Source organism: Talpa occidentalis, unplaced genomic scaffold, assembly GCF_014898055.3.
Source record: "Talpa occidentalis isolate TD23 unplaced genomic scaffold, MPIMG_talOcc4v2.1 talOcc4.3, whole genome shotgun sequence".
Lineage (NCBI taxonomy): Eukaryota > Metazoa > Chordata > Mammalia > Eulipotyphla > Talpidae > Talpa > Talpa occidentalis.
Window position 1 is genome coordinate 116,923,222 of NW_023603184.1, and position 15,971 is coordinate 116,939,192.

A 15,971-nucleotide genomic window follows, 5' to 3' on the forward strand; every position below is an offset into this window, starting at 1 on the left:
GGACAGTATGTGTAGAAAGTTAAAAATAATTTGAGAGTTTCAAATGCTACAGGATAACGCAATGGTTAAAATCAAAAATAAGAATTATGTGTCTTTCATAATGTGAGTTACTGAGCGTTCCCTTTAGGAATGAATCCCAGCTTAAGTCTTTATCTCAACACCCAAATCTAGCAGAATGCAAAGGTCACCATGCCAGTTTAATCTGAAGCTTGTTTTGCAGTGTCTGAGTCTCGGTTTTTAGGAAACAACTTGTGGTTGCTATGGAACTGTTAATAATGATTGCTGCCTGTTACCTCAATTCCTCACAGTCCCCATCTCTAATATAAAATCACTTAGACTTGGGCTGTAGGGCAGTAAACAAACTTTCAAGCAAGAATTAACTGGGGCTGGGCATTCGTGTCTTAATGCAGGAAATGACTTTCATTTTAACCTTTACTTACACTGGCAGCTTGGCGCTGTCAAAGGAGCTTCTGGTTTCCTAATATTGGATTGAAACACACTGAAACTCGCTCTTCTGCATGAGCATTGGTAAAAGGAGGGAGAGTTTGGGCTTTCATCATTCAATCAATGTGAAAAATCTTTGTTTTATGTGGGACTGGTCTAAGCATGAGCCTTTTATTTTCATGTATAAAAAAGAAATTCAAACATATGCTAGATCCCTAAGTGGAAAGAGGAAAATAGTTCTGTTGAAATATGTATGTCTATATATTTAAAAAATAAAATCTTGTGGAGAAAAATGACATTCTGGCTATATTTCTGCAAGATTTGTGATCCATATAATAGACACTTCTTACTCTTGAATTATGTTTCTAAGATATGGATCTTAGTGCTGATTAATGTATAACCAGTCCTTGGGGGAAAACTAATCCAGTTCTTGAGCTCTAGGCACATAAAGTTAGGAATGGGTTATTGGATGGGGTGGTGGTGGGGGTGCTGGGGAGGAGAAGACATATCTAAGTTGTGTACTTTGCACTTTCACCAATATGCAAATAATTCAACAATACAGAATAAATTTCTTCCATTTCCACCACTGTTGCTCTCTCTAATCCTTCAGTCTGTATCTCCCAACAACTATCTGGCCTGATTCTGTTTTATTATTTGGGATTTTAATGCTTCAAATGTGAAACACAGAATAAATGTGATTGTCAGTAAAATCTAAAAGAGATGCTTGAGTGTAGTTTTACAAAGACATGCAGATAGTTTATAGGAAGAAATGAAAGAAAATACTTTTGAAAAGGAAATGTAAACATTACATTAGCCCTGGGTCCCCCAACTCTTTGCATTGGATCCTCCAATTCCTTAGCTGCACGCAGAGACAGCAACTTCATAAACAGACACGATTAGGGCCTGGAGTGAAATTAAGTCTTCTACCAAGTATGTGGCACTCCAGAAGACAAAAGTTTATCTCTGTGAATAAACTGAACATACAGTTCAATACATTCATGTTTGCAGGGCTATTTAAGGCATTATAAGGTCTGGTATAAAACAATAAAAATGCAGATGGAACGATCAAATTCATCAAACTGCTGCAATAAATTCAGATGATCTCCAAGTTGGCAAGGTGATGTCAAGAAAGTTAAACTTGGAGAATGAGACTTGGATTTCTAAATGAGATCAGGGAAAAAAGAAAGCAGAGTTAACAGGGGAAATCAAGAGTGAAACAATCACCATTATGGTTACATTTGAAGGAGAGTTTAAAAATCAATTCTTTCTGCTTCTAAAATTGTTCTGCCAAAAAACTGACATGGTTATATTCTTTTTATTTTTGGTTTATTTAGTCTTTAACATAGCCAGTGTTAGTTCAACAACCCAATATTTGGTACATTATTGCAAAAGAAGGGCATAGGTAATGTCATCAGTACATTTGTGAATTCTATCACTTTTATAAGAGAAAGCATAATTCGTTAATATTGTCTTAGGTTACCTGTATTTGTAACATTACTCATAGTGGTACTTAGTATAGGTAGGGAATTTGCTCCCTGGTACAACTATCTTTTAACTATAATTTAATATCCAAAGATTAGCATTCTGCAATTAAAAACACATAAAGCAATATTTTAATAATATTGGGCAGTAGTAAAAATTACCCTGTCTGAATAAATGTGCACATATAAACACTAGCATGCTTTAAGAGGAAACATATTAATAATTTGTGAAATTAATATGTAAATACAATATATGGCTGGAATGAAATTACCATTATGTACAAAAAGGAAGACCAGAATCCTCTTCCCAAACCCATTGATTTTAACATCATCATAAACCTACATTACATCATTTGGAATGTGAGCATTACCTCAAATTTAGAAAATACTACCTTAAAGAACAGTATGATCCAACTTCTTACAAAATGTGGTGCATATTAATTTTGAAAATTTATGTTCATTCCAAGGTTAACAAGATAACATTCTTTTGAATTGTCTCAAATATTTGTAGCATATCTTACTTATTAAGGAAAAAAAAACTGTTAACACACTATGGTGTTTTTGGTATTGTTTGAAAACATTAAAAAATAAAAATACGAAGATATAACATTAAGGAGTGAAATGGTTGAGCTAATATGGTAAATATTTTTAAGCACATACTGTTTTCTTTCTTTGTCTTTATTCTCTTTGACATTCTTTATTTCCTATGTCTCTTATTTTCCTAATATTAGTTTTCTTTTTCTAATATTCCCGACTTTATACAATCTACTTCATTAGCTCATTTTCAGTCTTTCAATATTAAGTCAATAACCAACTGAGCTTCTCTTCTACCTTTCAAAAAATGTTTCCTTAAAGTACTTCAGTCTCTAGCTTAAATATGCATGTATATTATCTATCATACACTTGAAGAATACTTTAGACTCCGAGTTCTGTGGAAATTCAACATATTACTGGTACACTATTCAGCAAGCTTATGGAATGACAAAAAAATGCATCACATTTCATGACTAGCATCTTAGGGAGCCTCTGGTTTTCTAAGCCAAATGGATCACGTTCTCATAACTGCTCCATGTCTTCTGCGCAATCATGGAGCAATTAATTCTACAGACAGAAAACCTGAGGGCAAATTGGAAGCGGAGCCCCTGACAAGTTGCCTTCATGATACATCTTGGTCACACGTACGCTGCTGCTATGCAGTAAGTAACTACTGCCTGGACTGCCTGGACACTCACACAGGAAGGAGCAGGTAGCAGATGCGCAGGAGCTGGCTTCCCGGCTCCGGTTCCCACTTCACGGAGCGCACAGGCGGGCGCAGGGCGCGGGGTTCAGGCGGTCTGGTCCACCTGGAGCACAGCGGGCTGCACCGGCTCCTGGTCCGACCGCTCCGCCTCCTCGGAGGTCAGCGTGTAGCCGCCCTCATAGCTCACCTTCTGTGCCTGGTCCAAGACCATCGACTCCTCTTCTTCATCTTCCACAATAGTCAAGTTGATGTTGCTGTCCATGGCAGAGTTACTCCCTCTGGAGGGCCCCCACCCCGCATCCCCCTCTGCACGCTTGTCTTCCCCGGCGGCCTCGGACAACCCCTCCGCAAAGGCGCGCTCCTCCTGGTCGTTGGGTGTCTGCTCGCCGCCGGCCATGTCTTCTGACTTGGTCTCATTTTCTGCAGGGCTTTCTCCTTCTCGGACTTTCTTTCGGCCGAAAGAGAGAGGAGAAACTTTGAAAGGGGAGCTTTTCCCTGAAATTATTTTCTGGTGATTGGAAGTGAGTGATTTCTTAATCTTCTCTCTTCTCTCTACAGATACGATCTTTGTTCCCAGTTTGTTCATCTTTTTCTCGATATTCTGGCGAGAAAATGCTTTCTTGAGGCTATCCACTTTTCGGAGGCTGGATCTTTTTATTTTCTCTGCCCTACTTTCTTCCATCTTTTCCTCTGCGCTGTCTTCCAGGGCCTCCTCATCAGGGGGCAATTCATCATCAGAGGAGAGGTCCACTGTTTGCAAGCCTTCCTCCAGGGACTTGTTTTCATCCGCAGTCTCCTCTTTCCCTTCAGCTAGGCTGGAAACTGGCTCTTTCACAAACACGCTGGCAGGGATCTCATTTTCTTCCTAAAAAGATGGACAATGTAGATTTCATGTTAATAACACATTTCACAAACAGTGCTAAAGTGCTGTAATTTGCCTGTGTGTGCTGTAGACATAAGGGGAGGGTAGAAACCAAATGTTTGTGGCTGCAGTTTTCTAGAGTGTTTAGAGTTAATTCTAATCTTGTCAAGCCATTCCTCCTAGGCTGGAGATGGCCAAGGGCTGCCTATTGGGAAGATTCTGAAGGCAGCAGCAAAAGCTCTATCAGTGACAGGCAGGGGGGAAGTGGACTGTGACTCAGATAGACCGGAAAATGCTCCAGATAAAGGAGTTAAAGTAAGTTACTGTGAACCCAGAGGCACCCTCTTTGTGACCCTCCGAGGTCAGAGAGCTCTGTTCCTACCAAAACCCCACTGCAAAAACCCTGGAGGTCAAGTTAGAAAAAAGATGGGGCAGGGGAGAAACTGGGGTTTCTTCACTTGTCAGGCCCGTGTAAAGCTTTAATCAGGTTCCCTGCTCAAAGAGAAGTCAGACATAAAAGTGTGGTCAACCTTGGTTGAAAGGTGCACATGAATTTATCTGATGACATAATTTTAGAGTAAGAGAGAAGCAAGGGTCAGCCTTACTGGGTACCCACTCAGGAAGCCTTGTAGCTTAGGATATCCTTTGTGGGCATTCATAAGGAAGGAGGATACTGCAGCCAGTTTAGAGTAATGAGGAGTCAGGCTGCCAGGCATAATTTTTTATCAAGCCTCAGGGCTTCCTTGAACGAGAGTACTTCACCCACACGTAGAGCTAGGCGTGAGGACGGAAGCTTGAGAGTCTGCCCAACCCCCCTCACTATTTCCTGCACATCTCTTCCTCCAGTTTCTAGGTACACGGGTAAGAGTGCCCTTGCAGTGTGCTGGAACATCGCCTGAGACTTGCCTAGAGTGCAAGGGAGATGGCTCTCTAAGGTCGTAGGGAGCTAGCTGGCTGGCAAGGGCTGGCTGCAAGCTGGCTGGCAAGGGCTGGTTGTAAGACAGCAGACAGGCAGGGTGCTTCAGGGAGCAGAAAGCTGACAGGCAGAGGCTGGTAACCAGAAGAGGTATATAGAGGCACACAGTAGCTTGTTGTGGCTTCATACCTCTGGGTGACAAAAGGGGGCGAGGAGACTAAGTAGGGCAGTGGAGAGGTAGTGGGCAATGAAAAAGTACTCCCCAAAAGGTAAAAGCTCTCAGGAGCTTTTGAGAGGGGTGGGGGGGTCCCCAGAAGCCTTATAAAATGGAACCCAGCACCCTAACTCTGGGCTCCTCCTCTCGACCCCCTTCTGCTGTCAGGAGTCTCTCTTGCAGTAAACCTGAGATTGCTAATTCAGTCCTGTGTGTGGGTTTCCTCAATCGCTTGGACACAAGAACCCACCCGTTTGGCAACATCTCCAGTATTACTAAGTAAGCCAACTTGAATTCAGAGACTCAGGTCACACAGCATCTGCATACCTTTTATTTTTATATTTCTTTGAATATTGAAAAATGAGAGCCAGTTTGCAAAGTGCCTTCATGTTTTCATTGGAAGAAATGGCATCGTAGGAAGAGCCAGTGACAGGAGGCCTGCGTCTATCCTTGCTGTACTGCTAAATGTCTGTGTGGCTGTCAGCAAATAAGTTAATCTCCTTGGGTCTCAGTTTCTTCCAAATATGAACAAGAGGCTTTGACCTAGATTAGCAGCTTTCAAACTGTACTCCCAGCGTCACTAGAGGTTCTGTGAGAATGCTGAGATGGAGCAGGCTCCATGGTCTATTTCACCCCAGCTTCACCCACAGTCTCTTTGTTACCTGATCACGGGCTGCCCAGCAAATTTTCAGTTTGCGTCTGCACTTAGGGATTTTGAAAAAGAATTAGATGTGGTGAGCTTAAAAGTCTATGTGGAATCTAAACTTCATGCAAAGTTCATGCTAATGAGAATAACTTCACTTCCTGTTTTGCAAATATGAATGACCAAGAAGTCAGTAAAAGTGAAGTCATGACTGAAAACATGATCCAAGAATGTGTCTTTTCCAACTTCCTGATACAAAGACACAATGGACAAAGTTTTGATATAAAAGAAATTAAACATCCCTCTCCTTATTAACCACTGAGTGGTATAACTGTGGTACACACTTACTCCTACCAGAGTACTTTCCATACATTGCTAAGAAACAAAGGATAAAGTCTAGGGTAGAGGTAAAAAGCAAGTGAAGAAATCACAGATTCTGTTTCCCAAAGCTCTCTCTACACCCTACCAATTTGAATGTCACAGGAGGTGTAAGACTCAGTATAAAAGAAAAAGTAAAGACTTGAAAGGAGTCTGGGGGTCCCACTGTCAATTATGACATGGCCTCTTACAGAGAACACTTTCCCATGCTTTAGGTTGAGGGTGCCTCTATCTCACCGCATGTGCTCCCCAGGAGGAAGAGGATTTTTTTCTCTTGCTCACTGCTATGTCTCAGAGACTAGAATAGTTCCTAGTAGCTCAATAGCATCTTGATGAATGAGTGCATCTTGGGTAAGGTGGCTTTCTAAGAAATCCTGGAGGGTGGCTGCAGTGGAGACGGCCCCTCTGTTGGGTAGGTGTGAAGACTACAAAAGAATGGGCTTAGCTCTATGTGTACAAGGATCTCTGCTGACTGCCACTGCCACTGGGAAATGTGGAGAATCTAAGGCCTACGGGGCATGTGGCTTCCATTTTCAAAAGGATTTTATTCTCAAGTGGTGAGTGTTACTAAAAGAGGAGCAGACTGCAGGAAGACCTAGGGCTGTGATGCTTAGCCCAGAAGGAAAATTACTTCTGGGGTTTGACAAGAGGGTTGGGAAGGTTTGTTGGGTGTGGCTTGAAGGAAAGGAAGAAACCAAGAGCCTCGCGAAATGTTATGAAAATCCCTCAGTGAAGTAGGCAGAAATTTAGATGAAAAACTGTGAAAATAAGCTGTGGTTATCAGAGAAGAGGTACATTTTGTATAGTAGAGTCTCTTGGGTTAATCAAAAGATTACCCTGACAATTTTGCTTTCTTCAACATCAACAAAAGGCAAACACTTCAACTATACTTCTAAGAGAATTAAACAAACAAAAAAATTAAAGCAATAACATAATTTTTTAATTGTGGATTTTATTATTAAAAAAGCATCATTACTGTGAGTCTCAGACCCTTCCGCCTCTCTCATTTTGTGTCCTCAAAAGACAGATTTGAGAAAAGTACATTCTTGGGTGAATCAAGTCTTAGGTAGATACCTAATGCATACATGGGGGTGACTGAGGGAAGCTGGGAACCCCAATAGAACTCTTGTGTCCAATGTCAGGGAAATTTATACCAGAGCTCTTTGATGCCTACTATGAAAATAAACCCGGCAGGAACAGAGATAATCTCCAATAAGTTGGATGTGTCTTTATACAACTGGAAACAAGTGAGATACATTTTCTTGGCTAACTGCTATATTTCAGCTGCCCTTTTAATTACTCCTGTGTCATTTTGTGTTGTTTGTACTGGATAGTGTTCATTTTTTGGCTTCTTATAGCATCCATTCTAAAGGTAAACCTCTTCTTTTCACATAGGATATTTGTGACTGTCCAAGCACGTGTAAATCTACTTTTCCAAAATGTTTGTTTAAAAGCAGAAAGATACTGACATTCTTTAAAAATTTCTATTCTTTAGTAAAATTTGCTTTATCACTATGAAGTCGCTCTAATGGTGATGGACATTCAATTTCAACTTCACTGGCCCCCAGTATCCAGTCACGCGTGTACACATATTCTTGTTCAGTTCTCTCACACACACCTGATGGACACAACTGATGTTTCATCTGCCTACAGGGGAGGCGACACTCCTACCTTCACCTTCCTATTTAATGCTTTTGATCTACTTTCTCTTCCAGATTCCTGATGGCTCTTTCAAGGGACATCCTCAGTTCTGTTATTAATGCTAGTTCCCCAAATGTCAATTTAGGATTTGTGACTCCTTGCCATGGCATTAAGATTCTCCTGTGGGCCTGTTTCCTCGGGCAGTGGTCCCCAATTGAGGCACCCAGAAGCAGTTGACTATATGTCTTGCAAATTTATTTTCAAAAAGGTATTGAACCTCCACTGATACAGCTGCTCCTGATTCTGACCTTTCACAAGGACCCTGAGGAGTTTTTCAAAGGAAGGGAGAATTAAACAGCGCACACTTCAAGCATATAACATGTATGAGTAATATGCTTGCAGCGTAAAAGAAGAAAGGAATGAGAAGTGGCACTTCAGCTTGTTTGCTGTTTACTTTGATTCCTGTGAACTGATAGTCCCCGTTGTGCATGTAGATATCAATACACAGAAACTTGCCCAAGCGTTGGGTGTTTCTTGGGTTGGAAAGCATTGGAAGCAAATCTTTTCACATACATAAATATGCACACTTTAAAGGAGAGAGAGGAGACTGACTAGCATTAGAAAAGGAAGCCTACAGTAAGTCATTTAAAAGTTTGAATAAGGAGAAGCCGGTGGTTTGCTCTGGGGTCACTACATTATCATCGCCATTGTTAGAAAAAAATAACAAAGGCTGTCATGCTCACAGGGATGTGGTGGCATCCGGAGGGATATGAGGATCGTAAATTTGTGTCCATGAAATGTTTTATCCAAGAATCTCTAAATACTAGTTATTAAAATGGAACTAGGCCCACCTGACATTCTGATTTATAGGTCTCTTTTACACATTGATGGTTTTCTCCGATTTGTGTTTCTGAGGTATAGATTGCCAAGTGGATAAAGTCATTGATTAGAACTGCACCCCTAAGGCAGCTGTCGGTGGAATCAGCAAGTCATAAGAATAAAATGCATTAGTTATAATCCCTGAGCAGTCTTTCACATTCTGGAGGATTTAAAAGTTTCATTATTTTTCAGTGTTATCAAGGGTTCAATTCTTTTTTAAGATCGCACTGGTTAGGTGTTCTTTGTTAACACATAGGAAAAAACCCCACACAACAAAATAAACAAACAAAAAAACCAAATCACAATGAATTATTTAAAAGCTGATGGAGAAAACCCAGTAAACATGAACTTTGCCATAGTAGGATTATATTGTTTGTTTTTACTCATTTCACAATCCAATTCTATAATTTCTAGTATTAAAATGAAACCTTTGCTAGTCACTCTTTCTCAGGGCCTCTGCTTCCTTGATATAAAATAAGAATAAACTAAGTGATTAGTAAAGTACTTCCTAGTTCTGAAATATTTGCTTCTGTAATGTTAACCTAAATTCCATAAAAATTAATGAACACATTGCAGAAGTGAATTCATAGTGAACTAATGCTAAACTTGTTTTTGTTTCATGCAGGGATCAAACTATAGAACCTGAGCTGCTTTGGAAAACATTTTTCATTCATTCATTTCAAACAGATATAGAATACAAAACAACAGAAGGGGCAATAGTTTTTAAGAATATGAGAGAAAGTAATGATTCTTTGAAGAAAAATACCAACAAAAATTAGTTCTTCGATTAAAATGCCTGAGGCAGTGGTGACATTCAGTAAGTGTAAATAGAAACAAAACAAACTAGTATTTGTTTATCTCATGAACTAAAAGGGCACTGAAAAAATAACACATCAAAACCAACACCCCATTATGGGAGCATTAATCAATGTAAAATAAACATCACAAGTTGTCACATAAGGTTGTCTTTGATTATCTATATCGCCATTTCTCCCAAGTCTGTACCAATTTGCAGTTTTCAGAGCAGTGGCTTTAGATAAAGCAGTATTTAAAAAAATCAATTATAAAACAGTTGCACTTTTCTTTTTAGTTGCATGATTTTAAAAAAGATTTTGCACTTTTAGCACCTTTCTAAAATTTTGGTCTTATCCAAGGAACCCAAATGATGAATATTTGAACACGTTTATAGGGTCGATTTTCCACAAATGTACCCACAGCAAATAGCTAACCTCCACTCTTTTCACCCAATTTCACAATTTTATGTGGATGAAAGTGTAAGCTCTCGATGAGTTTTCTCATCCTGTTCCCTGGCTTTGAATCATTCCCAAGCTGCTTTTTCAAATAATCATTACGAGGACCTTAAAAGGACATAAGTGGGTACCACATCTCTTCATCCAACAAAGAAACTTTCCTCTTAACTGTAAACTTACTGATTTTCTGTACAAATTCTTTTTTTTAAAGATTTTTTTATTTATACATACAAGAACTGGGGTGTAAGCCAGAAGTGCGGGGGATAGGGGGTTAGAGGATTCACCAGAGAGAGTGGGGAGCAGAACAGGCAGATCTACTGAAATATACTGCTGAGGGGAGCAGTGGGGGAGACAGGACCCATGTGGGTTGCACCCTGGCCAGCAGGGGAGCTTACTCATGCTGCAGTGGCTGGCCATAGCTTGATAGTCTCCCTGCGCCACCAGGGAGACCTGATTTTCTGTACACATTCTATTTTTAGTAAAGGATAGTCATACTTACAGGCAAAAAATTAGTCTAATTAATTAGCCTTTAGTATTTTCTTTTTGATCAGTAACCCCTGAGTTTTATTTCATTTATACTGGGTTCTATCACAGTATTTTGACTTCAAAAATTAATATTAGGGTCCTCCCTGGTGGCACAAGGGGCTAAGGTGCAGCACTATGAAGCTATCCGCAGCCACTGCAGCACGAGTTTGATCCCCAGTCGGCCAGGGAGCTACCCACATGGTGCAGCAGACCTCTCCTGTCTCATCTGCTGCTCCCCTAAGCAGTGTATTTTAGTCAATCTGCCTGTTCTGTTCCCCACTCTGTCTCTGGTGAATCCTCTCACCCCCACACCTTTGGCCTCTCCCTCTGTTCTTGTTTGCATAAATAAATAAACCTTTAAAATAATTGATATTAAGCTATTACCCAAAAATTTTTTTAAAGGAAAGCTGCGAAGAATAGAAAGGATTTAGATACTACTGGTTATAATTTGGAGTAGTTGCTAAGTCAAGAGAGGCTTAACAGGTACAACAATGTGGTCAGTTTAATACAAACTTAAATAAACCAATGACATGTTTTAAGTAGGACAAAGTTTGGAATTAAAAAAAATCCTAATGTGTAAATATCCAGTAAACCAACTGACAAACAGCACTGCAGACTTTGGAAGATTCAATAGGACTTTATGTACTGGAAGCACAGTGTTCATGAGCACTATATCAATACACTACAGCACCTTATCAGATGATAGACTTTCTATTCTCACTCCTTAATTTTATTTTCATGTTGATTTTTTTTTTTTGTCTTAAACTAGAAAATCCCTGCCATTAGTAAGACAAAATCCAGCATAGGATTCAAATGGACTCAAAGTGACAAATTACCTAAAGTCATAAAGTGGTACATGGTACTTCATCTGCCCTTCTCATTCTCCAAAGATCCAGGAAACACCTCCCCCCCACCCCCACCTTGCCTCACTGTGAAGACTGTGCTGCTACTAGAAGGGAACACTTAGGGAAGATCCTTTGGGCAGAGTCCATGGGAGGGTGGAGACATTGTGCTCATTTCAACATGGTAGCTGTCAGACAATGAAAGGCAAGGAATGTGTGACAGTGTGTGGTTTTGTGTGTGTGTTCTGTGAGAATGTATGCATATTTTAAAAAGTACTAACTAAAAAAGCATAAGCATAATAGTGGGTGAGACAGGGGCAATTCTTCTCCCAGAGCTGGATTTCTAACCAATCAAAAGCATTTCTGCACAAATTCGTTTCAGATCCACCGAGGAAGAGTTCCTATTCCTTGAGTACTTATACCATGCCAATCACTAACCATCTTACATATGTTAACACATTTATTCCTCACCTTTTGGGAAAGATGCAAGGGAAGAAGCATTTCTGTTCAAGGGCACACACTTTGGAATCAATCAAATGAGTTCAATCTCCAGTATCACCACTTGCTTATTAAAAAAGCATCCCCTATAAACTAGGGGTCAAATGAAAGAATGTACAGAAAGATGCTTAGCGGCATATGTAGGACTTATTAAGTACTCAAGTATCTTTTGCTTTTATATCTTCAGTTTACAGATGAAGAAACAGAAACTACTGAATCTGTCAAAGATGACACAGTTGGCAAATGGTGTAAGTCAGATTTGAACTAGTGTCCGCAGGACAAAATTTATCTTCTTAACTCCTATTCTGAACCACTCTCTAACACAAGTTATTATTTTATCTGTTGGCATACCTGCTATCCTTGAAACCCTATCCTAAGAATAATCAAGAGAAAAAGCAACCTTTTAAATACAATAAACTTGTATATATTTTTTTTAAATAATCACCTTGCATGTGAAAGTTGAGGTTTCAAATATCCTTTAGGCTAATAAAAGCTCTTATATTTCTTAAGAAAGGTCTGGTTCCTTGTCTCCGAAAGTGCTCTTTAAAAAAGTGTCCTTGGGGCTTGCTTGCTAAGGGACTTAGAATGAACCCTGAACATGTTGCTTTGCATTCTCTTAGCTTCCACACTGGTCCTGAACACCCCTGTTTCACCTATTACTTGATATATATGGAGAATTCCTGGTATTTGTGGCTGAAATTTCATACCTGTCAATCCAATTTGACAAAACAGGAGACCATGGCAGGCCCTCAACAATGCACTCGTCTTTAAGTTCCCTAGCAGTTGTTTCTTTAAATGTCAGATTTATAATTCTCTTGAATTTTTAGTTAAACATCTTCTCCATGCCTCTCCCCACCTCCACCGAATGTCTACAGAACATCTGTGGCAAAACAAAATAAAAACCTGATCCTGACAAATTGTCAGTTTTTCCTATTAGATAAACACTCCCTTGCTGTAACTGAGGGGTAGGACAGGAGATAATCTTCCTGATTCCTACTGGAAGGGGGGAAATTTCCTTTGATGATTCAGATTTAAACAGGTTTGTACATGTTTGGTTTTGTTTGGAGATCAGTATTTAATTTAGAAATGCCTTGAGAACTGAGATTTCTAATATCTTTTAGGCTAATAAAGTAAGGATCTTATAGGGCTTAAGAAAAGCGCAGTTACCGTATCTCTTTTCAGTTCATCTGGTGCATGAAAAGCTATTCCATTTGCATTAAAAGCTGAAAAATTTCCGGGCTACAAAAGCCTGCAAGGTACAGGAGGACATCAGCTGCCTGAAGCTTTACAACATCAAGTGCAATTTGGGGAGGACAAAAAAGCAGCGAGATGAGTCTTTCCTTTTATGGGGGAAAGAAGGCTTAGGTTCTAACTTGGCAGAGCAGATTCATTTAGAAAAAGAAGGCTCCCTCGGTTTAAATTCCAATTTCTAAATCTCTCTTGGGAGATGAAGGCTCTTCTTGTGCGCCTTTCACAATCAAACAGTTGGTTAGAGCCTCTCCCCTCCATGGCTTTGAAATCCTCTCCTATTCACATGGTCACAAGGAGACAGCCCTGGGGCTGGGATGGCAATTGCTTCCTGGGCTCTGTGCTGGCTGGGTTCCACTGGGCGGAAGGGCTTCCAGCATCAGGCAGGACTGCCCTTGGATTCACAAATGCCCACCACTTGGCGGAACAACAGCCCCACGCAATCTCCCTGTCCCCAAATAGCCTCTTGCTACATTAATTGCATCATTGATACATTAAAAAAATTAAGTGGCCTTTTATTCCAGGGCAACCATTTGAAGGAGAAAATATTCACAAAACACCAGCCATTGTGACTAAAACTGATAACACTGTTTTTATTTTACTTCACAGTTGTGGTCTCTGCACAGTGAGAAGCCTATCGAGTGTGTTTATAAAGAGTTATGCTCTATATTTTTATTGCATCGTTTGCTAGAAAAGAACTCAACGATATGGCTTTGGCTGCAAGAGTCTTAAAAGGAAGAGTCTAGCTCAACTCTAATGGAATCAGTTTTTAATACTTGGTTAATTCCTAAAACATGGTAGCGTTTGGACAAAAAACGACACTTTAAACAGTTATGAGTCTTGCTTCTTGATTAAAAAAAAAAACCACATGATTACCTTGCTTATACAAAGAGTTAATAAACAGTCATTACTGAATTAATTTGCTCTGTCCAGCTAACAGCTGCAGCCAGAGCCCCAAGTTCATAATGCAGAGACAAATGAATTTGACTACGGTGCATGCACCTGCTCACCTTCCCAACCTGTGGGGAGTACATCCAGGTGCTCCCTCACAAACAACCGGACTTACTGACACCTCAGGAGCAGGCCTGGGTATAACCTGCAGTGACCCGGGAGTTTCCCACGCCTGTGTACAGATTTCACTTTCATCGGCCGAAGGTGGGGACAATGCCTTGTGGAGTGATCCCTGCTAGCAGGACAGATATACACGGCTGTGAGAGCCAAGCCCATCGAGATGGTGCATGTGGAAGAGTCCCGGGTGGACAGGAGGAGTGTAGGGGTCACTCACCTGGAAGATGAGCACTTTGAAGTGGTTGCGTCTGAGGAGCTGCGCATGGTTGTTCTCCAGCCGCTTCACCTGCGCGCACTGCCTCTCCATGCGCTCCCTGACCACGCGCGTGTGCGCGCTGACCTTGCGGGACTTCTCCAGCAGCTTGCTCACGGTGTTGCTGGTGGAGGCCTGGTACTTGGACAGCTTAGTGAGGTCGTTCTGAATGCCTTTCACGGAGCCCTCCAGGCTGATCTGCCGCTGCTCCATCTTATGCTGGTTTTCTTGCACAGTGTCCAACATGTTTACCAGCTTGTCCAGGAGCGTGAGAACCGTGACGGCATTCACCTGCGAGTTATCCCGGATGGCCTCCTCCGTGCTCCCCAGGTTCAAGCTCGGGCTCGGCGTGGAGGAGGGCACTGGGCTGGCGCTGGCTGGCTTCTCCTGCAGCATGTCAGAACCCGGGTGCTGGAACTTCTCAGCTTGGGCACCGTCCTCCCCCATGGCTGGGTAGGTAGGAAGGTTCTTCTTGCTTGGGCAAGCTGAGTGGTGGTGGGGTGGGGGTGCAGAGCAAGGCCTCCTGGTTCAAGCTCAGAGCAGCGCTCTCCAGGACTGGCGGAGGTTCAGACAGGCAACAACTGGCTACACTGATCCGGGGAACTGCATTCCAGCTGCTCTTAAAGGCCCTACTCCACCCAGTGGGAGGCGAAGGTTACAGAACTGAGAACCACTCAGGGTTCAGAAGCAGGGATACACTTCCTAACCGCGTTGTCGGTGTTGGGCAATTTGCTGCAGGTTAGCTTTGCTTTTCTACTCCTCTTCCCTTTTTAAAATCAGTTCCATGTCATATTTCAATCATGACTTCATTAGAGGCGGAGAAAAACATGCTAACTTGGCCCAGCTCCACAGTCTCCAATTGGTTAAAGCTAGTAAACTTTTCTCTGGCTGCTACGCTACAGATGCAACAGAGCGCCTGTTTTTTTTCCTGGATACAAGTTATTCTAACGGAAAGTATTGTTTGCATTTGCCCTAGAACTGACTGATGGGCTGCCCGATGTCCTACTGGGAGGGGCCAAGTTTAAAGGGTACTTGCAGCCAAATTTGTATTGTTAGTGTTTAATTTCTGAAGAAATGGAAGTGATCCTGATAATGACAAAGGAAGCAGTCCGGTTCTTATTTCTTTTGCAGTTGGGATGCAAGATAAATGGAAAGAGACTAAACTTTAACAAGTAAAGGTGGTGTTCTGAACTGTCATGTTTTAAATATGGAGTTTCTTTGAGGCAGTAAAACTGAAAGAGGAAAAAAAAATAAAGTGAACCTGCCATGCCGATTGGTTTAAACTGACTTTGAATTGGTGCTGAGAATTTTTCTCAAATGCCCATCTCAGCCAGGCATTTGTTGACAAGAGCCCAGAGCTGTGGCTGTTGGGTGGGTGGAGCTTCAGTTTCTGGAGTGCTTCTAGGTTTGACATTTCCAAATTCCTGTTCAGTGGAGTGGCACACCTGTTCTAAAACGTGGCCCTCCTCAGAGCTGCTGGTGGGATGTGGAGCTTATTTCCTAAAACGACTTTACATGCTTGAATTGGTTTTAAATGTATCCAGCCTCTGAAAGTGCTTTCAGCAGGAAGTTTGTAATAGGCATTCTAG

General features: G+C 41.3%; 1 protein-coding gene across 1 annotated transcript; it reads right to left on the minus strand.

Annotated features, from left to right (window-relative positions):
* Positions 1–1,004: 1,004 nt before the first annotated feature.
* CAVIN2 (caveolae associated protein 2) lies at positions 1,005–14,944 on the minus strand. The gene is made up of 2 exons (XM_037523734.2): positions 14,347–14,944; positions 1,005–4,030 (listed from the first exon to the last, which is right to left on the minus strand). The coding sequence occupies exons 1-2, from the start codon at positions 14,827–14,829 to the stop codon at positions 3,251–3,253; spliced, it is 1,263 nt and encodes a 420-aa protein (XP_037379631.1). The 5' UTR covers positions 14,830–14,944; the 3' UTR covers positions 1,005–3,250.
* Positions 14,945–15,971: the final 1,027 nt, after the last annotated feature.